The 24,697-nt window shown below is 37.8% G+C and overlaps 1 protein-coding gene across 10 annotated transcripts in view; it reads left to right on the top strand.

Annotated features, from left to right (window-relative positions):
- TAFA2 (TAFA chemokine like family member 2) overlaps positions 1 to 24,697 on the top strand; it is a 586,563-nt gene that overhangs the window by 535,864 nt on the left and 26,002 nt on the right. For all 10 annotated transcript variants that reach the window (XM_045165424.1, XM_045165425.1, XM_045165421.1 and 7 more), the window contains 2 exons: positions 5,886 to 6,038; positions 7,107 to 7,231. In XM_045165424.1, the coding sequence (XP_045021359.1) occupies positions 5,886 to 6,038; positions 7,107 to 7,231 (278 nt within the window). The remainder of the gene's footprint in view (positions 1 to 5,885; positions 6,039 to 7,106; positions 7,232 to 24,697) is intronic.

Below are 24,697 nucleotides of genomic sequence, written 5' to 3'. Positions count from 1 at the left end.
TGTTCATTGACTCAATACCCTAGAATGATCTGGTTTTGAGATTATCATTCTTCACTGACTTATCCACTCACCAATGCATTTGTGTGTGTGTGTGTGTGTATATATATATATATGTATGTATGTATGTGTATATATATTTGTGTGTGTATATATATATATCCTGTTGAACAACCTAGGAAGCAGTAGAAAGTACTACGGTGTTGTCAGGGTAGGCTGTTTTGTGATATTAACAAGCAATCAAATTTTAGAGTCTTGTAACACTTTATGGTTTATGTCTCACTCTTAATGTCCATGTGGTTGGTGGGGATTCTGTTTCACGTCTTTTAACTTGGGGACTGCGTTTGATATAGTCTTTATCATCAACCTACCTACCATCTATTTTATTTTTTTTTTAATTTAATTTTCCCTTTCTTGTGCTCAGCCACTAAGTAATTTCTGTATAATTTGTTGCTCTGGCTGGTGGGGATAAATCTGGTGAATGAATACTATTAATATGTCCTCACAGACTGATATCCTTTGCTTTTGCTCATAAGTCTAGTTTTCATTTCATTGGCCAAAGCAAGTTCCATCACCACATCTAAATGTAATTAATGGGGTGGAGAAGTATAGTTTTTCTTGTCAGGCAAAGTAGAAAAGAATTTTGACATTGGGAAGGGGAAACCAGATGCAGATTTTTCACCAATTCTTTTCCAACTTATGATAAAATCTCCATATGACAAAGATGACAGAATGGCCCTGGTGGGTAATGCTGAAATGGTGTTTCTTGTCTCGGGGTAGGGACTCATGGAATCTCACTGTGTGCACCTGTCTTTTGTGGTTCTGTGACAGAAAACTGAGCCAACATCCGGCTCTCCCTGAAGCTGTCTCAGCTCAGTGCTCTGCCTAATAGCATCACTATCTTAAGAAACCCTAATAATCTCTTGTCTCTGGCTTCCATTCAAAGACCTGCAGGACACATCCCATCATCCCTATTGGAGGTCCAAGCGTCCCAGATAGTCTGTCATCACACAGATGTTTATTTCCGTTTTGTGCCATAATCCCACCCCTCCGTTCATTCCACTATGTCCTCTACAGTTTACCGTGTGCGTCAGCCAGCTCCCTGCCAGGCAATCCCACCACTCCTTCCCAGTACATTTATTCTTCCTCTTTGAAATACATATTTCATGTTCTTTTTTTTTCTCAAACATCTCTCATATTTCATAGCAAATGAGATGACATCAGATATGAAACTGCATTATCTTCTAACCACCTAAACGGCTCACACCTACCTGCTTAATTCACGCATCCCACCTTCACTCTTGTTAAAATGGATTAAATGTCCCCACATGAATCTAACGCCAACCCCACCACATGCCCTGCATCTTAATTCTTCTTTTCCCCCTTTCAAGAACAGTCTTTTTAAATTACCCTCTTTCTCTCCTATATTGTCATTTTCTTTTTCTACTAGATTATATTCTAGCAAGCAAGCATGCTTTTATGGCATCCATTAAAAAAAATTTCCCTGACCCTTAGACTCATTCCGACTACTGCTTCATTTCCTTTTTCCCTTTACAGAAAAACTCCTTGAAAGAAATTTTTATAATTGTCTACAGTTTTGCATCTCATTCTTTAATAAACTTACTTTAATCATGCTTTTATCTCCATCATGCCATTAAAATGATTTTCATCTGGATCAAGTGCTAATAATAGCTAACACAGAGTACCTGCTATGAGGCAGGGAATGCTCTAAATACTTTGTACATATTAACTCATTTAGTCCTCTAACCAGACATATGAAGATGGTGCTATTAATATTCATCCTTTAGATATGAAAAATGCTAATCAGAGATAGTTGCTGACTTGGGCAAGGTCACATTACTATTTAGAATGAGCTTTAGAATTTAGAAGAGCTTAGATGTGAACCCTGGAGAAGGAAATGGCAACCCACTCCAGTGTTCTTGCCTGGAGAATCCCAGGGACAGGGGAGCCTGGTTGGCTACCATCTATGGGGTCGCACAGAGTCGGACACAACTGAAGCGACTTAGCAGCAGCAGCAGCAGATGTGAACCCAATTACTTCTTGCCTAGAGAATACCATGGGCAAAGGAGCCTGGTGGGCTGTAGTCCATAGGGTCTCAAAGAGTTGGACATGACTGAAAAGGCTTTGCACATGTGCACTCTGGTTTTGGAGGCTGTGTTTGAACTGCTGCACCATATTACTGCCTCAGGAGACAATTATTTTGCTTTATTTATTAAAGCTTTCAGCAGCATTTGAATAACTGACCAATCTATGTTTCTTGAAACAGTTTATTCTTTGGTTTTCCATGCCTTGTCTCATGTTCTTTTCCTCTTACTTCATGTTCTGCTCCCCAATTCTAGAATTAGGTTCTAGACTATTATTTCTCTGCTTCTCTATCAGTAGTCTTTTCATGGAAATTAGTCAGTGTATGACTTTAAATATCACCTATTAACCTAACTTGCTTAAGTGTTTATCTGCAGTCCAGATCTCTTTCCTGAACCCCACTGTGTAAATGATGCTGCCTGACTTACACCTCAGCTCCAGTGTCTTATAAGACTCTCAGACTTAACAAAGACAAAACAGAAGCAAGCAATTCTGACCCACCCAACTGTTAACAAACACCTCTTTCCCAGGCCTCCTCTATCTTCCAGAACTACCAAATTTTAATTCCTCAGGACAAGCTTAAAAATAATCTTTAACTCCTCTTTCCCTCACAGCTCACATTCAATCCATTCAAACCAACTCTACCCTGAAATACCTCCTCATCTGGTACTTCATCCCAACCCTTAGTCTAGTCTTGGTCCCATCCTTCATCTCCTGAACTCCTGTAGCCCCTTCATGATTGGTATCCCTGCTTCCACTCTTGCTTTCTTTAGTCTTTTCTCTAAAGAGTGGCCTGACTAAACTCCTAAAGCATTAATGAGATGACATGCCTGACTCTTTGTGACCCCGTGGACTGTAGCCTTGCCAGGCTCCTCTGTCCATGGAATTTTCCAGACAAAATTACTGGAGTGGGTTGCCATTCCCTTCTCCAGGGGATCTTTCTGACCCATGGATCGAACTCAGGTCTCATGTATTGCAAGCAGATTCTTTACTATCTGAGTTATGGGAGAAGTCCTAATGAGATAACATATCCACTCAAAGGCTTTGTCTTGTAATGAGAAAAAAATTCAATCTCTTTACTGTGGCACACCTGCCCCTAAGCCATTTCCCTCTGTTTCTGACACATTGTCCTCAGCCTCTCAGTTGTTCCACCACGGTGCAGCCACACTGGTCATCTTGCTGCCATTTCCCCATTTCAGAACCATGTCATTTGCTGCTCCATCTCTTTGGAAACTTATTCCTTTCTTAGCTCTTCATCATGGAGGCTTCCTTTCTCATCACTCAGGTCATCATTCAGATTACTTCCTCAGAGAGGTCCTCCCTGAGACCCTCATACAATTCTGCCTTCTCTCCCTGTTTGGTTACTCTCCATCACATTACCCTATTGCATCTCTTTTAAGAAGCTAGAAAAATCTACTGTTGTCTTACTTAATCATTAGTCCCTAAGGATTATTCGCTTTCTCCACAGGCATATGAGCTCTTCGAGGGCAGGTCTCTATTCATCTTATGCATTGTTGCATCCCCATTACTTAGAACTATCCCTGATATGTGGTAGTAACTCAATTAGAGTCTGTCGTACAGAGTGAAGTAAGTCAGAAAGAAAAATAAATATCGTTTATTAACGTATATATGTGGAATCTATAAAAATGGTACAGATGAACCTATTTGCATAGCAGGAATAGAGATACAGATATAGAGAACAGACGTGTGTACACAGGAGGGAAAGGAAAAGGTGGGATGAACTGGGAGATTAGGACTGACTTACACTACTATGGAAGGACTGATCATTGGAAGGACTGATGTTGAAGCTGAAACTCCAATACTTTGGCCACCTGATGTGAAGAGCTGACTCATTTGAAAAGACCCTGATGCTGGGAAAGATTGAGGGCAGGAGGAGAGGGGATGACAGAGGATGAGAAGGTTGGATGGCATCACCGACTCAATGGTTTGGGTAGACTCTGGGAGTTGGTGATGGACAGGGTTCATGGGGTGGCAAAGAGTCAGACACGACTGAGCGACTGAACTGACTGACACTACCATGTGTAAAATAGATAGCTAGTGGGAACCTGCTGTATAGCACAGGGAGCTCAGCTCAGTGCTCTGTGGTGACCTAGAGGGTGGGACAGTGGGTTAGGAGGGAGGTGCATGAGGAAGGAGATATACATATACATATAGCTGATCTGCGTTGCTGTACAGCAGAAATTAACAACATTGTAAAGCAATTATACTCCAGTAAGAAAAGGGAATAAGTGAGGTTCAGTGTAGAAAGCAATATTTTGACCTGCATATTACATAAAGCATTCAATAAATTGAGAGAAACTGAATCATTATTAGCTAAGAAAATATTGTTGTCTACAGCACAAGGAACAGAAATTTGTCTTTCAAGTTTTTACCTTTTGTAGAGATAGCCTTCTGCTTGAAGCACACACAGAGAAATCCCTGTTGTATCTACCATGGCAAAAAAACCTTTGTGACATTGGAAATGGTACTTGCTTCTTGCAAATTCTTTTGAGGATTATGTGTCAAAGCTATACCTGAGTCTCTTGGTCTCACATAGGGAAGGAGGTGGACAGTGAATGTGATCTGTTCTCACAAGAAAAATCTAAACAGTCTAACCTGAGTCCCTGCTCAGTGGTTCCCCATCTCTAAGGGGAAAATTAATATAAATGCATGATGTCCTAACCTCATTTACAAAATGGGTCTTAATATGTTTATAACATTAAATAACTTCAGATGTCCTACTTTTCTATTTAAATCTCTGTTTTTATAGCAATCACATGCTTTAAAATTTCTGAAAACATAACATTTCAACAAATGTTTGATTTTAAGCTGTTTTTTATTTTTAGCAGATGGAACTTTTGGTTTATCGTTTCACAGTAGGGTTACTACTTTGAAGAAGATATGCTGGGGAAAAAGAAACAATGAAGGCAAACTTGAACCCTATCCTAATGTAATGAGTGGGGTCCAAAAAATGTCAATCACCTCAGCAGCTGGGTAGCCTTACTGTGAGGCCGAGAAAACGGCCAATGGAGCCTCACAGCGTGTTGGACTGGATTTTGCCAGGGCAGATATAAGTCTGTCCACATTCTGGCTGTGGTTGTTGCCATTTGGTGGCAGTTGTTCCCTCAGGCAAAATCGACAGGAATGATCTGTGGGTCCTGAGACTGGATGGAACTTTCAGGAAAATGGCAGCAATTTTTAAAAATCACCCAGTTAGTTCATTTCCAAGAAAACTGAGCAGAAGAATGCTGAGGAGGTGGGTTCCCACCCTCAGACTTCCTAAGTTCTGAAAAGAAATTCCCTTCCTGACTCTTAGCCTTAACCCGAGAGAGAATAACCTAAAGACTATCACCTTTATCAGCCCACCCACTTTGAGAATAAGGCTTGTCTCAGCCCCAGTAGAGGGCACTTTGTCTATGGAGTGACCCTACTTTGATCAACATATTGAACAAAAAGGTGTTAAAAAAAAAAAAAACACATGCAAATAAATACATTTTTGTTGGCACTACATATTGCCTCTATATTTCAGACTGTTTGTTCTAACAGCTCATTCTAATCTAGCCACTAATTGTTCCTGCTTCACCAGGCATTTACTGATAGAAATGGTCCTACCACATTTAGCAAAGAAATCAAATCTGCCTTATGGAGTCAACATCATTGTATTTCTAGTTTCATGCATGGTGGACCCCTTATAGAGCTATATTTAATGCACTTCTAATTAAAAAGTGGGGGAAGTATCCAAAGCTTTCTCAGTGTTGTCTCATCTTTTGTTTTTTTGTGTGCAGCTCACCATGTTAAAACAGGCACTTGCGAAGTGGTGGCACTCCACAGATGCTGTAATAAGAACAAGATAGAAGAACGGTCACAAACAGTCAAGTGCTCCTGCTTCCCTGGGCAGGTGGCGGGCACCACACGAGCTGCTCCATCTTGTGTGGATGGTGAGGCTTCTTCCATTGCTCCTGTGATAGTGTAACTGGGGACTGCATAGAACTGGAATCTCACGGTGATTCTCAGTTCTGGGGTTCATCCTGGGGGGCGACACCATCAATCATATGGTTGGCATGAGATCATTTGAAGAGCATTCTGAAATTTAAAATCCACTGAAAGAAGGTCTAAGGACTTGCACAGTCTTATAGCAAAAGGCACTATAATGAGGTTCCAAGAAGTCCATGTACTTCTTACTTTGATACCATGAAATACTGATTTGCCAGTGGAGGGCCAGTGTGTATGTTTGTGTGTGTAAATTAATTGGCAAAGGCAATATAAAAATAGATGATTAAATAGTTTGGGTCCTTAAACCCATGGATGGTTCTTAAGAATGAAAAAATAAATATCATACATATGAATGAATGTTTAGTTGTGGATAGAAGTCACATGAAATATTTTTATAGAGAGTCATCAAAATGTTAATTTCTTTCTTGGAGGATTCACCTAATAGGATATAAATATTTATGTGGATCTGTATAATTGATGTGATCATAAATAATATTTTGTTAAGTGCTCATATATTTTCATGATGCATTCTTTGCAATGATTGTTACTGCCCATAGTTTAAAAAAAAAAAAGACATCAATTTGAATGCCTTCCTGATTTTAGTCTACTTGGGGGAGATATTACATTGATTCTAAAATATTGATTCTAAACTGGTCATAGACTCAATTTCTTATATGTTTATGTCAATCAGCACATGAATACATCCACATAATTTGTTTCTAATATGCTAATTTCCGTGAAACCTATGTGTTTGTATGAAAAACCCTTCAAAAATGTGCCTATCATTAACAATTCTGTATTATACACTGAACATGTATAATAGTATTTGCCCTCTTAAAGTTTTAAGTATTCTTATCACAATAAAATTTTTAAAAATTAAAAATATTTTTAGTCAGAAAATCTATAAAAATTTACTCCCTTTGGACCAAAACAACAAAAAAAAAGCATGCACACCCAGACAATTAACAAGCCCAAATAGAAAATCTTGAATTGCTTTTTTTTTTAATCTATAGCTTCCATAGTGGAACAGAAATGGTGGTGCCATATGCAACCATGTCTTGAGGGAGAGGAATGTAAAGTTCTTCCAGATCGGAAAGGATGGAGCTGTTCCTCTGGGAATAAAGTGAAAACAACTAGGGTAAGTGGACAGTCAGTCTGTGAAAGTTAAAAATTGCTGAATTCATAGAGCATGGAACATGTGCAGTGACCTCTTTAAGTGGTTGTAGGATTGAGAGGGTACAGTTTTCCACGGTACATTTTTTCCTCATTTTCTCCCTATTCATTTTTTCATAGCACATTTTTGTTTCACTCAGAATAACATCTGTAGGTTGCCAATAACTGTCGTGTTACCTAATAATTAAATACTATTTATTTCTTGATGAGATACTCACAGTAATGTGAACCGCCTCCGACCCCTGCTGGAGGATGCATGTTAAATGCTGGGGAGGTGACCCTAATCCCTCATTCTTCTGATGGATAGTAATCTGAATAAATCCTGAAAAAAAGGAGAATTTATTTATGACTCAATAAACATTTCCTAGTTAATATTCTTTCATTTTTATGAAAGTAATTCTTTTGACCTCCCTAATTTCTGGATCAATAAATAGTTTCTAATGGTTGTGTTTGTAATCACTGTAATGAGTTACCTAGTAGAGTTTTCAAATCTCAGGATCAATATAAAAGGAATGCTCTTCAGATGGTGATGTATTTCACCTTGCAATGACTGATTTCTGGGGAGAAGTGAAAAATACTTTTAGTCTTTGATTTTCTAATTACCTCCAATGGATATTCTAGACTGGCAGAATTTAAATTCTTTGTGGAATTAGCAGATGAAAGTTCTGTCTTATTTTGCTTTTTGCTCTGAAGGGAAAGCTGACTATTGCTTAGAGTTGGATAATTGGGGACTAGAAGATAATAATGTTTTATAAAAAGTAACATAAAACTAGAGACTAGTTAGGGTATTATTTAACAATAGCAGTTTCTTATTATTTTTTTTTTTTAATCTTGTCTGGACATATTAAAGAGGATTAATTTAAAATCCCATGAGATATATAATGTTGAGTAATATCTTTAGTGTATTTTCTGTGTATTCAGCCATACACAGAAGTAACCAAGTTTATAATAAATAATAACGTTATATTTTGTCAAATGTATCATGACTCTAACTTGTCAGTTAAATGCTGACACTCCTTTCTAAAATCCATGGAGAGCATGATCAGTTAATTAGAATAATTGTATTATTCAGTTAGCACATGATATAACCCATATTGATTTGTTAAAATCATTCTAGCAATATAAAACTTCCTTATAAGCTACTTATAGCATGAAAATCTGTCCCCCCCTAATTATTAATCCTTAGTCTAAAATAACACTCATGGAAATGTGTGAAGATTTGATTATGAAACAATTTTTTTAAAGTAGTGATTCATTGAACATCGATGGTTTTCATCCCTTTTTATGGCTGAGTAATATTCCATTGTATATATGTACCACAGCTTCTTCTTTATCTGCTCCTCTATTTATGGAGATTCTGGCACCCCACTCCACTCTTGCCTGGAAAATCCCATGGACGGAGGAGCCTGGCAGGCTGTGGTCCATGGGGTCACTGAGGGTCGGACACGACTGAGTGACTTCACTTTCACTTTTCACTTTCATGCATTGGAGAAGGAAATGGTAACCCACTCCAGTGTTCTTGCCTGGAGAATCCCAGGGACAGGGGAGCCTGGTGGGCTGCCATCTATGGGGTCGCAAAGAGTCGGACACGACTGAAGTGACTTAGCAGTAGCAGTAGTAGGTTGCTTCCATATCCTGATTATTGTAAATAGTGCTGCAGTGAACATGGGTGCATGTATCTGTTTGTTTTTTTTTTGTGTGTTTTTTTTTTTTAATTTTATTTTATTTTTAAACTTTACATAACTGTATTAGATTTGCCAAATATCAAAATGAATCCGCCACAGGTATACATGTGTTCCCCATCCTGAACCCCCCTCCCTCCTCCCTCCCCATTCCATCCCTCTGGGTCGTCCCAGTGCACCTCCCAGGAGTAGGATTGCTGAATCATATGGTAGCTCTAGCTTTAGTTTTTTAAGGAATTTCTGTGCTATTCTCCATAGGGGCTGTATCTTTTACATTCTTACCAACAATCCAAGAGGATTCCCTTTTCTCCACATCTTATCCAGAATTTATTATTTGTAGATTTTTTGATGATGGCTATTCTGACTGGTGTGATGAGATATCTCATTGTAGTTTTGATTTGCATTTCTCTAATTAGTGATTTTGAGCATATTTTCATGTGCTTGTTAGCCATCTGCATGTCTTCTTTGGAGAAATATCTGTTTAGGTCTCCAGTCCATTTTTGATTGGGTTGATTTTTTGATACTGAACTATATGAGCTGTTTGTATATTTTGGAGATTAATCCTTTGTCAGCTGTTTCATTTGCAAATATTTTCTCCCATTCTGAGGGTCGTCTTTTCGTTTTGTTTATGGTTTCCTTTTGCTGTGCAAAAGTTTTTAAGTTTAAATAGGCAGAGTTTTGAATGGACCTGGAGATTGCCATACAGAGTAAAGTAAGTCAGAAAGAGAAAAACAAATATTATACATTAACACATACATGGAGAGTTTTAAAAAATGGTATGGTTATCTTGTTTGTAATGCAGAAATAGAGACACATATGTAGAGAACACATGGATACCAAGGAGAAATGGTGGGGAATGGAGGTAGAATGAATTGGGAGGTTGAGATTGACATATATATAAATACTATGTATAAAACAGATAATTAATGAGAATGTACTATATATATAGCACAGAGAACTCTCTTCATGCTCTCTGGTGACCTAAATGGGAAAGAAGTCAAAAAAGGGGATGTATGTTTATGTATGGCTGATTCACTTTGCTGTACAGTAGGAACCGACACAGCAGTTGTAAAGCAACTGTGCTCCAACAAAAAGGCTCTATGTTTTTATTAAATGAGCGGATAATGATGAAGCTAACATTTATTAGATACGTAAAATATATGCCGTATACGGAAAACGTGCTTCATGTGAATTAGCTTATTTAATCCTCTCAATAGCCTGGTAAAGAAGGTAATATTATCTCCTTTTCACAGCTGAGTAAGTCAAAGCTTTAAAATGTTAAGTGACTTCTCAAGGTCATATAGCTAATTAATGAGAAGTTAGGGTTCAAACTATACATTTTTTATTGCAGAACCTAACCTCTGAACCCATAGTTTATACTAGCTGATTTAACTTATGTAACTGTGATTAAAATTTACTATAATTCTGTTCAAGCAGACCTTTAAGAATATTTTTAGCTTTTCAAAACATTGACATGAAAAGGTCGGGACCATGTGATCTAAATTCTTGTAATTAATTGTTTCACAAGTGTTGCTTTACTCCCCGTTTGGCCATATTATCAAGAGTTCAAAGTTAAAATTGAGTCTCCTTCACAAATTCTTCCTAGTGTAATTAAACAAGATGGATAAAAGACTGAGCGCTTGTGAGCAGGGAAGACCACATCTAGATCCTCTGGTTTATTTTAGTTATAAGTTTATATAACTAATGTACTTACAGTGGATTGCCCTTTTTATTTTCCTTCATCTCTTTTGCCCTGGAGAACAGCTGTAAAACCTCCTGGAAGACACTGTTGAAAGGTTTCATGAAACAGTAGACGTTTGTATTAAATTATGTTTTAATAATTCCTTCCAAGCCTGAGAGTCTTTGATTCTCATTTAAAAAGGAAAAATCATTATATATAAGAGAAGATAAGAGGCTTGAGAGAAGGAGCTTCTTGATTATACAATCAAAGTAAATTATTTTTATTTTTTGCTTCACAAGTAAAAAGATTGCTGGTGAAAATGAAGCTACTTAGATGTTTTCACCTAAAGGAGCATCATGGCATTTCAAATGGCTGGGCAAAATGATGTTAAATTATGAATGTGAGTTTGGCTTACACAACAACGTGGGTGAATTTCCCCAAAGCCCCAAAGAAGAAAAGTTCCCAAGGTCACCAGATTGTTATTGTTCTGCCATCTCTGTTGAAATAGCCCAAAAAGTATAGGAGATAAGAAAAATTCTTGAAACAGTTCTGGCACATTACTTTACCCATAGTGAAAGTGTTGGATAGAGGTAGGGTCTGCCATACTTAAATAGCAGCAATATTGTTGAGAAGAAATCTGATCACTGTTCTAACCACTGGTATTACTATCCAGTTGAATAAGGTAGCCATGACTGTGGGGAGCCAACAAGCCCTTGAGGCCCTGATTTGGCAGGTCCTAGCCACAAATGCAGAGAAGGCAATGGCACCCCACTCCAGTACTCTTGCCTGGAAAAGCCCATGGACGGAGGAGCCTGGTAGGCCACAGTCCAGGGGATCGCTAAGAGTCGGACATGACTGAGCGACTTCACTTTCACTTTTCACTTTCATGCATTGGAGAAGGAAATGGCAACCCACTCCAGTGTTCTTGCCTGGAGAATCCCAGGGACGGGGGAGCCTGTTGGGCTGCCATCTATGGGGTCGCACAGAGTCGGACACGACTGAAGTGACTTAGCAGCAGCAGCAGCCACAAATGGGAACATCTAGAAGTTAAGCAGGAATAGGTTATAAAGTAACTGAAGAGCTGCTCTCAGCCAAAAGCCATTTGGGTTTCTTATGCAGAATATGTTGATCTTGTGGGATTACACTGCAAGCAAAATGGCTCAAGAAATGATTAAAATTTGCAATAACATACACCCTCCCTCATAATTGCCCATATCCAATCTGGAGTGCTCTGGTAAATTTAATGTTAGAAGAGAAGCAGTCAGCCAAAAACATCAATGAGGCTTGCTTGGCCTCAGCAGAGATGCATGATAGTTTCCAGAATTGACTACAGATCAGGGGCTGGGTGAATTCCTCATTTAAGACTAATTTGGAACTTACATTGTACTTCCCATAAATGCTAATTATATCCTCCTTCTGTCTTTGTACTAGATTCAGGAAGCTTATTGTTATAACCCATTTTCTATTTGTCCTAACAAGGGGAAAAGGCATAGCATAGACAGGCCTTGTTGGAGCATCAATATTTTGCATACATGCTCTTCAAAACTTCCAACATTTAATCTGCAGAGAAAGGAGGATGCAACATTTGTTTCCCAAGCCCTACTTCTCACCTAAAGGTAAAACTTAATGACTGCATACAACATCTGTAAGCATTTAGAATATTACTTTAAAGAACTCCTAAGTTAAAAAGAAAAGAGCCATGAAAGGCTTTTGATTTCGAACTCACTTTCAAAGATAAATAATAAAGAACTTTTCAAAGAGTCATTAATAAAAGAATAGTCTTTCCACTGTGAAAGAGCACATAATTATCTGCTAATTATAGAATAGAAAAGTAGCAGAGGGGAAAGGTGCTATAGAACATGTAAGAGTTGAGGAAAAAAAAATCTTTGATAATGTTGTTGGAATCCTCAGAAAAAATAGACTGTGGTTCATTTCTTTTAATGTTTGGATATTCTTTCTCTGTGGAATATCTCCTAAAAGAAGTCACATTCTAATTTTAGGATTTACAGCCCTTCAGCATTGGTACAGATTCCAAACATCAGTGGTCACACAGCTCTGAGGTCTGTTTCTTACCTAAGGATAAGTGAACTTGAGTTGATATTATACAAGAGTTTTATATTTTCATTAAAGATATTATCTTTATGAATCATGAATCCTCATATGCCTAACAAGACATTTTCTGAGTAATTTTTAACTAATTGGAATTCTTTCATCTTTACTCATTTACTTAAAATGCCTTAAACAGATAAGAGCTCTAATTTTTTAACATCACTTCAAACATAATGGATTTTAAGGGCATAAAATATGATTTTACTTTGTTGTGTAATTCAATGAGAATCAACAAATATTAAAAATTTCCTGTACCTAAATATTTTATAGTAAAAATGCTCATTTTATAATCAAAGCAACAAAATCAAATATGAAAATATTTACTTAGCTCTTAAAGTATGCTGGGTGCTCTGCTAAGTACATTGAAGGTATTATCTTATTTAATTTCCCCAACTACAGTAGTCACTAACTAGAACACAAAGATAGATAGATATATATATATAGCATGTTGCCTGCCCACCAGGAATATGCCCTTGAGTAGGGGAAAAAGTAGTATACAATTGCATTATTCTTTTGCTATCCATATGCAGATCACTAACAATAAACATTCGGAGAAGGCAGTGGCACCCCACTCCAGTACTCTTGCCTGGAAAATCCTATGGACGGAGGAGCCTTGTAGGCTGCAGTCCATGGGGTCGCTACAAATTGGACACGACTGAGTGACTTCACTTTCACTTTTCACTTTCACGCATTGGAGTAGAAAATGGCAACCCACTCCAGTGTTCTTGTCTGGAGAATCCCAGGGATGGGGAAGCCTGGTGGGCTGCTGTCTATGGGGTCGCACAGAGTCAGACATGACTGAAGCAACTTAGCAGTAGCAACAATAAACGTTGGAATCTACTGGTAAACATAAGTCAAGAATAACATTGTTATAATAATAGGGATAGCATAAGCCTGTAGTTCAGCTTCCTCATCTGCAAAAAAATGAGAATATTGATCTAGATTTAATTTCAAGTTCCTCTAACCGCCATTTATTCTTTGATTCCTTGTGCCAAGGACATTTCCAACTTCTTTTCCAGCTAAATTTATATGACACTAATAACTGGCTGATATCAGAAGATAAATAAGTGCTAGGTTTTTCATCCTCTCTCTCTAAGGGAGAAAAGAAATAGCATCTTAGGGTGCTTGGCTGATTAAAGCCTCAAGTCACCCCTTTCCAGATGCTGCCTGATTTTATACCAAGACTTGATGACTCTGAGTAGGTGGGTCTGAATGGTATCCAGGGGAGCAACTCCAGGTCCAAGGCAAGGCAAGAACACAGCAAGAGAAGAAAGGTTCATTTTCTCACTTTAAGGTGGTACAATTTGTGTGAATATTCAATCATAAGCTCCCTTCTTGACTTGTGAATTTAACATAGACTTAGGCTAGTATGGTCTTTTTTTGATCAGCCCTTTCTACCACACACATTCGTCATTCTTTTGTCTTTATTTCACCTCTGACCAGGCCCTGAATTGCATTCTTGTCCGTGTCCATCCATGACAGATCATGATGACTCTTAGGGCTGTAGTTTTCAATTATTTTGATGGGACCTAAGTAAGAAATACATCTTACATTATGATCCAAGATGATATGATACAACACCCACCCCAATACACACACACTCATATACCCCATACTATAACTAAAATTCTGATTTTTGTGTTTTATTTCCTTCCTTCGTTCTCCTTTCCTTCATTCTTCCCTCTTTTCATCAACCCCATAAATTGATTTTTATAACCCAACAATATGTTTCAACATGTGAGTTGAAAACCATGACTTTAGAAGTGGTATTTGACTGCTGCTTGTGTTGGCTGCATGGAAGTGATAGCCACTGCTGACTTGCAAAGATACAAGCTATTGAATAGACAGTTTTCAAGTCAATTGGTGTTTTAGATTTTAAATATTTTTATTCAATATTTTGGGGTAAAAATTTCACAAGATCTTTTAAAATATAGTTTTCATGGGAAAGAATGTGTATACTGTATCTGTTCTTCAATTTAGCAAGTAATTATTGTCTTTTATTGTCAGGTATTATTCTAGGTTCTAGTGCATGTTGGCCCAGATGGTAAAGAATCTGCCTGAAATGCAGGAGACCGAGGTTCAATCCCTGGGTCAGGAAGATCCACTAGAGAAGGGAATGGCTACCCACTCCAGTACAGGGTTCTGGCAGGCAACACTCCATGGGTTGAAAAGAATCAGACATGACTGAGCAACTAACACTGTCACTTTTCTTTTTTCATAGCACAGCACAGGGGAAAACAGACTGGATCCCTGGCTTCACAGGGCCTAGATTCTTATAGGGTGTGTTGGTTTTTTACTGTTGCCTTAGCAAACGTAGTGATGTGAAGCAACATCCATTACTAATCTGTAGGTCCAACTTCCATGCCTGGCTATTTTTCTGCCCTGTGTTTCACAAGGTTCAAACCAATGGGTTCTTCATCTTTTCCCAACAGGGCTGTTTTTTTTTTTTTTTTTTCTGGAGGCTCTAAGAGAAAATCTGCTTCCAAGCCCATTCAAGTCATTGGCAGTTTGGTTCCTTGTAGATGTAGGAATGAGGTTTCTATCCCCCTGCAGCTGGCATCTGGAAGACTCTCTCACCTCCATCAGAATGCCTGCTTTCTCTATCACATTGCCTTCTCCATCATCAAACCAGCCAGGGCGCATTGAGTCTGTCTCACACTTTGAATCTCTTTGATGTCCTTATTCCCCCATTTCTCCTCTGACTCTTCGGCTTTTAAAAACTCAAGTGATTACATTAGTCCCACCCAGATAGTCCAGGATGATCATCCTATTTTAAGGTTAGCTGATTAGCAACTTTAATTACCTAGCAAAGTCCCTTCACAGAAGTACTAAGATTAGTGTTTCTTTGAATTCCTTGGGGACAGGAATCTTGGGGATATTTCTTTAGAATTCTTCCTATCAGACATGGAGAGACAAAATAAAGATAAATGAGTAAAGTATATATTAGATGGTGGTAGATGCCATGGGAGAAAGTAAAGCAGGGAGGAGAAATGGAGAGTGCTGAGCCAAGGGAGTTTGCATAGTGGAGTCTTAAAGGAGATGCAAGGACAAGCCACATGACTATCTAGAGGCCATGCCTTTCAGGTAAAGGGAAGAAAAAGCACAAAATACCTGCCATGGAAGCTCCCCTCGGAATATCATATTCAACAGATAGCAATGATGTTAGTGTGCCTGAGGGGAGTGAGCAAGGGCAAGTGGTCACATTTTGATTAGAAAGGTAATATGAGGCAAGTCAGTATTGACTTTAATTTTTGTCTTGAGCAAATAGAATGAGGAATTTGACATTACGTGAGTTGGGGAGAACTGTGGGGAGAACAGGCTTTAAGTTTTACATTAATACCCACTAAATCTAGGTTATGTAGTAGAAATTTAAACATAACTTCTTAAACTTGATATTTATTAAGAAGAGTAGGTAAAAATTTTTTTATCATGGTAAGAAAAATGGAGATATTGAGTGAAATTCATACTAAAGAAGATTTAAAATCTCAAATGACACAGACATTTGAAAAAAGCATTTAAACAATCCTGTAATTATTGTAATATTAAGTTTTAAAAAGAGATGTAGACAGAATGTTTTTTTCCTCAATTAGATTTGAGTCTAAGGGTAGGGGAATACCAAGCTAGATGTCCAAGCTGTACCACTTCTAAAAGTGACATTTTAAACCTAGTATTTTAAATTTAAGAGCTGCTTACTTAATTAATAGTAATTTAATAGAGCCAAGAGTGTCTCCTTTGTTATTTATTTAGAGAGTTATTAGAAATTATTGCAAAGACCTTTAACAAATAAATCATCAGAAAATATATTCTTTAAAAAAACTTGGCCTATATTTTTACAATTAAAATGAGAAATGGACAACGCATGAGTGTTTTGAAGTTCCTATAAGATTTAAATGCTTCTACAGTACTTGGGCCCGGTATTTTTTGTGGGTGTTACTCTGAATATTGTGCTTATAATCTTATAATTAATTGTGAATGTTTGCACATTGTAATGGGAATCTAGTTCAGGCATCATAAAATTTCATTAGCACTATGAGGTTTATATCTTTAGGCTACTGCCTAAATAGCATTCCTATCTGTTATGTGAGGGCTAAAACTATGTCAGAGATTTATTTTTAATATTAAGGAGCTTGCTATTTGTTCAAAGTTATATTCCTGGGGGACTTCCCTGGTGGCTCAGTGGTAAAGAATCCACCTGCAATGCAGGAAACTTGGGTTTGATCCCTGGGTCGGGAAGATTCCCTGGAGAAGGATAGGGCAACTCACTCCAGTATTCTTGCCTGGAGAATTCCATGGACACAGGGGCCTGGTGGGCTACAGTCCATGGTGTCACAAAGAGCTGGATATGACTGAGCACAATCAAAGAACAGTATGTCATAGGCCTTGGGAGAACAGGAAGTTGGAGCATCTCTAGCTAGTGGGGGTTCTATGCCTCTTTCTTTTCTGTGGTGTATAACAACCCCTCTATTAAAAATATAATCTTTCCTGAATACATTCTCCAATGGCTCTTTCCCACTACTCCCCACACACTTTCTATGAAATTTAAATGCCTGAATCAATGATTTCAGATCCATTTTTATTTTCTTTGGAGAGTATGGTAAAATTTCCGTCAAGCTCAGAATTCCAGATGCTTTGTGCAGAGACAGCTGTAGTCTAACTCTCTCTCGGATGAGAGTAAATCCCATCCCCCTCCTCGCAGACTACCTCTAAATAATGGCCAGTTGGTTGTGAGGTGTACAAAAGCAGGGTTGAGCTTAACTCTACAATGGTTAGACCACATCTGTAGTACCCATAAAATTCTGGACACCAACGTTCAGTGGGCGAGAAAAAAAGAAGTTTATATAAAGGATTTTGTTGATATTTTCCTCAAAGAATAGAAGCGCTAGGAGTAATAGTTTTTTAATTTTTTAAAGATATAACATGCAAAAGAAAAACATTAGACTTGTTCTGTGTGACTACAAAGAATATAATTAGGGACAATAACTCTCTTGGTGTCAGCTCAAGATGATGTTGAATGTGCTGCCTTGAGAAATGGTAAATTCCTCATTTCTGGAAGTCATCAATTTGTGATTTAAAAGGATAAGCAGAAGTTCAGAGTTAACTAGTTCATTTTACTACAACAAACACAAAACAGCTTATGCAAAGCCAGGGAGGCATAGATGAGCATGTCTTATTCCTGGAATTAAAATCAGCTCATGGGGTAAATTCATATGTGTGATGGAATTCCCTGAGAAGGGAATCACGATGGCCTTTTAACTGCCATGCTAAAAGAAGTGGGTGTTATTCTCTAAGCAATGGTGAACCACTGAAGAACCTTAAATAGTAAAGGAGAAGGGTCTTATTTACATTTTACAAAGTCTATTTGGCTACAGTGGTGAATTGTAGGGAACTGAGATAAGGATAACAGTCTTGAACTAAGGGAAAAAAAAAAAAAAAAGTGATACACTGAGGGTGTCCAGGAGTAGGAAAGGAAAATCAGCAAGGCTTGGTAACTAACTGAATATAAGAGGCTACTGAGAGAAAATTATCTCCCTATATTTCAGGCTTAACCTGTTTGGTAATACTAATTGATAAAGATGCAATGAAGTAGAGATATTGAGTGGATAGTTTACTATATAGCCCTAGAAATCAAGATAGAAGTCTAAGAATAATCATCCCTGAAGTGAAAGTGTTAGTCACTCAGTCGTGTCCAACTCTTTGGAGACCCCATGGACTGCAGCCCACCAGGCTCCACTGTCCATGGAATACTCAAGGCAAGAATACTGGAGTGGGTGGCCATTCCCTTCTTCATGGGATCTTCCCTACACAGGGATTGAACCTGGGTCTCCCTCATTGCAGGCTGATTCTATACTATCTGAGCCACCAGGGAAGTCCAATCATACCTAGATGGTGTTGAAATAATTAACTAAAAAGGCTGTCCTAAAAGGAATATGTTGAAAGGGAAGAGCATCAATGACATTTTAGCTGGTAATGTATAAGGTACTTGCTAAGGAACATGAAGTGTAGACAGAGAACTCGGAAAACCAAGAGAGACAAGATTCTAAGAGAACACAGAATGGGAGAGTTCCAGAGAGACAGGGCCATCAGTTGATCCAACAAGGACATAGAACTTACAGCAGATGATATGGTCTTTAAGTTTCTTTCTGGGTGTGATATTTGAAAGAAATACTGGAAGTTCATGATCTGTCAGCTGAATATTACTTACTATAATAATCTTAATATCAGACTCTTAGTTGGATGGTGTCATTGGTGACACATTGTAAACACTGCAGAATATACATCTATTTAAAACAGAATGGAGTATTAGAAACATTTTTAAAATAGGAGTATGACTCCCTTTAGCAGAACTAACTAACTCTATTTAAGGGAAGCCTATCCATTGGTTTGTTCATTCAGTCTGTAAAGATCAATTGGAGGTCTGTTATGCGGCACTGAGCCTGATAGTGTGGTAGGCTTTGGGGATTCTAATTAAAAAAAAAAAAATCAAGAACCTTTGCTGTCCAAGAGTTCACGGTCAATTGGAGAGAAAGTCAATAAATCACTTTCATGTGCAGAAGTGGTCGAACAGAGGTTTGTATAGATGCCACGGGAGTGCATGGGCTGTGTAACATTGCTGGCCTATAAGCTTCCTAAAACACATGGACAACAGGTTTTTAGACCATTCAAAGGCAAATTACTAAATAATTTGTCTGCTTAATAGGTAGTGACTAAGCACAATGGAAATATTATGTTCTGTGATGTCAAGATTTGCTTTCATTGTTTTCCACCTTTGCATCTGGTATTCTACTGCTGTACGAAAATGAAAATCCATTAGGATGCTTTTTCAACTAGATTCTTTCCTCCTGATGAACTATTCATAGAGACAACACTGAGTACTTTTTGGATTAGACTTTTAAATCACTTAAAATTTTTCTGCTAGTTTTAAAATATGAGAGAGGGGAAGGAGAAAGATTTGTATATGGGACCATAGTAATAGCTCTAATTAAATGGAAAATAATTTAAAATTGCCACCTGAAAAGAAGAATAATGGAGCTTTATAACACTGTGCATATCTATTAATGCTTCGAGCTTATAGAACAATTTAAAAATCTTTAACATATTACTAACAGCAAAACCAGCCATTCAGTTAAAATGTCACCTAAGATATAAAACTCAAATTGCCAAATTAAAGTAAAGAAGCCAAAAATCTTTATAGTTTATAACTAAGATAAGGAATTCCATGTATATAATGTTTAATATTGAACTTATTATAGACAAGAATTATTTAGCTGCTGAATGTACCTTTTGCTGCTGTGGTTCAGTATTATTGTGCTTTGCTCCTATTAAGTTGAGATGTTGGCTTCCTGTGATTTATGATGGGATTAGCCTGAAGTCAATAAAGGGCTGTTCTGCTGAGGTTCTGTTTACTGTTGGCTATTTTACCTTTACTCTTTATTGCTTATTCTCTTCTGGTGGCAAATATATTTTACCTTTACCTTGCCTCTCCTATTCTCTTTCTAGCCCTATTAAAGGAACACGAGAAGTAAGAGAGACAGACAGACAGACAAAATAATACCAGGCAGTGTAAATTCATTTTCAAAGGGTATTTGCAAATAATCAAATGCAATGTGTTTTACAACTTTAAAACACCCTATTCTAGAAAGGACTGTTTGAGTTATCATGAAGAGAGTTGATTTGGTCAGCCTGTTTCTAGGATTCATAACTGAAATGCTTTTATTCTATCTTGAAATAAAATTGAATATTCTCAACAAACACATTGGCTGACAGATAAATTTAAACAGGTATCATGATTAGAAATCTCAGCCTCCAACTTCAATTACAACATGTGATCAATTTATGAGGTTACTGAAGGCAAATGTCTGCCAGACAGCCAACCATTGTTTGAGATTAAATTTCAGCAATGAAATCAACTTGTTGAGAGCACCCCTGCATGTATAATATAGATGTGAACTATCTGCCTCTGCATTATAACCTCGATTTCTTGTATGAGCTGCAAGGAAAGTCCCTTATGAATAAAGCTTTTGGTTAATGGTGACTTTTGACAAATTCACATTTCACCTATGCGATGGTCTAAGGAGACCCTAATTCAGTGCAACTATATTGCATCACTGTATATTACACCAAAGATATTGTAACATGAAAGAAAAGTGTTCATTATCAATAGATTAAAAATATCTAGGGTAGAAGTTCAGTTGACCCTTGAACATCAGAGATTTCAACTGTATAGATCCACTCATATTGATGTTTCTCAGTAATACTACCTGATCCATGATTGATTGAATCTGTGGATATGGAATTGTGTATGTGCAGATTTTTGACTGTGCAGGGGTGGTACCCCTGAGCACTTCAGTATTCAGAGCTCTGCAAACCCATCATGAAGGTAGACTAATTCCTGCTCAAAAGGCAAATGACAGCTACAACTTTATAGGCTTTACAAGTAGAATGGTCACATTGAGAGTGTCCCTTTCAAGTTCCACTAGAAAGAAGTTCAAGAAATATTGCAACTGTTGCTCAGTCATCACATGATCTTGATTATTACAAGGCAGTAAATATAGGAACCGTGTGTTTAGAAAGTCAGAAAGTCAAGGGCAATGTATTAGTTGGTATATGGTTAATCTTATATGTACACTTGTCTGGGCCATAGTGCCCAGATATTCGGTCAAACATTTTAAGGGATGTTTCTGTGGAGGTGTATGTGTGTCTGTATGTCTATTTGAGGGAAGAGAAAAACAGGTTTAATCAGCACCAGTAATTCCAAGGTCACCCCCACCCCCAAGTGACAGCAATCTTAAATGGTTTAAGCTACCTTTTGCATGAAGTCACAAGGTCTCAAAACTGTTTTACCTTATTTTAAATGGGGACAGCATGTTTACGGAATTACAAATGCCATGACACAACACATTGGTATATTCTCATTTTTAGAAATTATTGAAAAACTGATTTCACAGTTTAAAGGAAGACATACTACAGTATCTAAAAGACCAATTTTAGGGGTAATAACTTAATACCTAATGCATCTGGATCTAGCTATAATAACTCATTTGAATTTATATTTCTTATCTCTGGAATATTCCATTCCATAGTTTCCAAGACTAGGGACAGTTACTGCTGCTGCTGCTGTTGCTAAGTTGCTTCAGTCATGTATGACTCTGTGAGACCCCATAGACAGCAGCCCACCAGGCTCCCCCATCCCTGGGATTCTCCAGGCAAGAACACTGGAGTGGGTTGCCATTTCCTTCTCCAATGCGTGAAAGTGAAAAGTGAAAGTGAAGTCACTCAGTTGTGTCTGACTCGTAGCGACCCCATGGACTGCAGACTATCAGGCTCCTCCATCCATGGGATTTTCCAGGCAAGAGTACTGGAGTGGGTTGCCATTGCCTTCTCCAGGGACAGTTATTATAGGAACTCAAATCAGATAGTCATTCCTAAAGGCTTCTATAAGGCTGTTTTTAGGAGCGATTTAAATTTAATTGGTGGACTTGAGTAAAGCAGATTACCCTTCATTTGGGTGGGCCTCATGCCATCATTTGAAGTCCTAAATGGAACAAAAGACTGAACTCCTCTGTCTTCTCAGTCAAAATACTTAGTGAAATGGAGATAAGTAATTTACCTGGTAAATAATTCCAAGTAATAGTATTTAAGCATGATCACTGTACTTGGGAGAGGAATAAATGAATACAGGGAAAACCTCAATATGAGAAGAACATATAAAAAGTACCAAATAGAAGTCACAGGACTAAAGTTTATAATAAGTGCTTAGTTGCTCAGTAGTGTCTGATTCTTTGTGATCCTTTGGACTGTAGCTTGCCAGGCTTCTCTGTCCATGGGATTTCCCAGGCAAGAATACTGGAGTGGGTGGCCATTTCCTTCTCCAGGGGATCTTCCCAACCCAAGGATCGAACCCATGTCTCCTGGGTCTTTATCCACTGAGCTATCAGGGAAGCCAAAGTTTAGAATAACTGATCTGAAAAATATTTACACTACAGGGGTTCAACAGCAGACTAGAGGAGGCAAAAAAAGACCAATGAACTTGAAAACAGAACAGTGGGCATACCCTATCAGAGCAGTAAAAAAGAATGAAAAAAAAGTCAAGATTAGCTTAAGGAACTTAATGGACAATATCAGACTAACACTGGCATCATGGGATCACAGAAGGAGGAAAGAAAAAAAAAAAAAAAGGCAGAAAGCTGATTTGAAAAAATAATGGCTGAAAACTTCCCTAATTTGGAGAAGGAAACAGACATTCATGTTCTGGAAGCCCAGAGAGTTCCTAATAAGATGAAAACCAGAGAATCCAATCTATATTCATACATCCTGAGAAACACTAGACTGGATGAAGCACAAGCTGGAATCAAGATTGCAGGGAGAAATATCAATAACCTCAGATATGCAGATGACTCTGCTCTTATGGCAGAAAGTGAAGAAGAACTAAAGAGCCTCTTGTTGAAAGTGAAACAGGAGAGTGAAAAAGTTGGCTTAAAGCTCAATATTCAGAAAACTAAGATCATGGCATCTGGTCCCATCACTTCGTGGCAAATAGATGGGGAAACAGTGGCTGACTTTTATTTTTTTTGGTCTCCAAAATCATTGCAAATGGTGATTGCAGCCATGAAATTAAAAGACGCTTACTCCTTGGAAGAAAAGTTATGACCAACCTAGACAGCATGTTAAAAAGCAGAGACGTTACTTTGCCAACAAAGGTCCATCTAGTCAAGGCTATGGTTTTTCCACTAGTCATGTATGGATGTGAGAGTTGGACTGTAAAGAAAGCTGAGCACTGAAGAATTGATGTATATACCTGTGGTGGATTCATGTCAATGTATGGCAAAACCAATACAATATTGTAAAGTAATTAGCCTCCAATTAAAATGAATAAATTTATATTAAAAAATAAATTAAAAAAAAAGTAAACTGGGTGCCAAAGAATTGATGCTTTTGAACTGTGGTGTTGGAGAAGACTCTTCAGAGTCCCTTGGAGTATAAGGAGATCCAACCAGTCCATCCTAAAGGAGATCAGTCCTGGGTGTTCACTGGAAGGACTGATGTTGAAGCTGAAACTCCAATACTTTGGCCACCTGATGCGAAGAGCTGACTCATTTGGAAAGACCCTGATGCTGGGAAAGACTGAGGGCAGGAGGAGAAGGGAGCGATGGAGGATGAGATGGTTGGATGGCATCACCGACTCAATGGACATGGGTTTGGGTAGACTCCAGGAGTTGGCAATGGACAGGGAGGCCTGGCGTGCTGCAGTCCATGGGGTCGCAAAGAATTGGACATGACTGAGCAAATGAACTGAACTGAAAATGTCAAAATTAAAGACAAAGAGAGAATCTTAAAAACAGCAAGAGAAAAAACAATCTGTAAAGAAACCCCCACAAGACTATCAGCAGTTTTCTCAGCAGAAATTTTGCAGGTCAGAAGGAGGTGGCATGAAATATTCAAAGTACTGAAAGAAAAAATTACCATCTAAGAATATTCTACCTGGCAAAGTTGTCATTTAGAATTGAAGGAATGGATGAATTTTCCAGACAATAAGAACTAACCAAGTCCATTATTAAACTGGCTTCACAAAAAAATGTTAAAGTGACCCCTTTAAGTTAAAAAGGAAGGGCCCTAATTAGCAACAAGGAAACATATAAAAAGTATAAATCTCACTGGTAAAGGTAAATATATGGAGAAGGTAATGAATTACTTAGAAAGCTATTATGAAGAATGAAAGATAAAAATATTTTGTAAAAATAACTATAAAATTTGTTAAGGGATACATAAGATAGAAGGATTTAAAACATAACATCAAAAAGATAAAATGTGATATGGGAAATAAAACTGTAGAGCTTTAGATTATTTGTACTTAAATTATCATCAACCTCAAATAGAGAGTTATAAGTGTAAGTTGTTATATGTAAGCCTCATAATAACCACAAAATAAAAACCTAAGAAACAAGAAAAATCGCTAACAACC

The sequence above is a fragment of the Bubalus bubalis genome, chromosome 4 (assembly GCF_019923935.1).
Source record: "Bubalus bubalis isolate 160015118507 breed Murrah chromosome 4, NDDB_SH_1, whole genome shotgun sequence".
Taxonomy (NCBI): domain Eukaryota; kingdom Metazoa; phylum Chordata; class Mammalia; order Artiodactyla; family Bovidae; genus Bubalus; species Bubalus bubalis.
The sequence above is the reverse complement of the archived record's forward strand: the minus strand, read 5'-3'. Positions and strand labels throughout refer to the sequence as shown.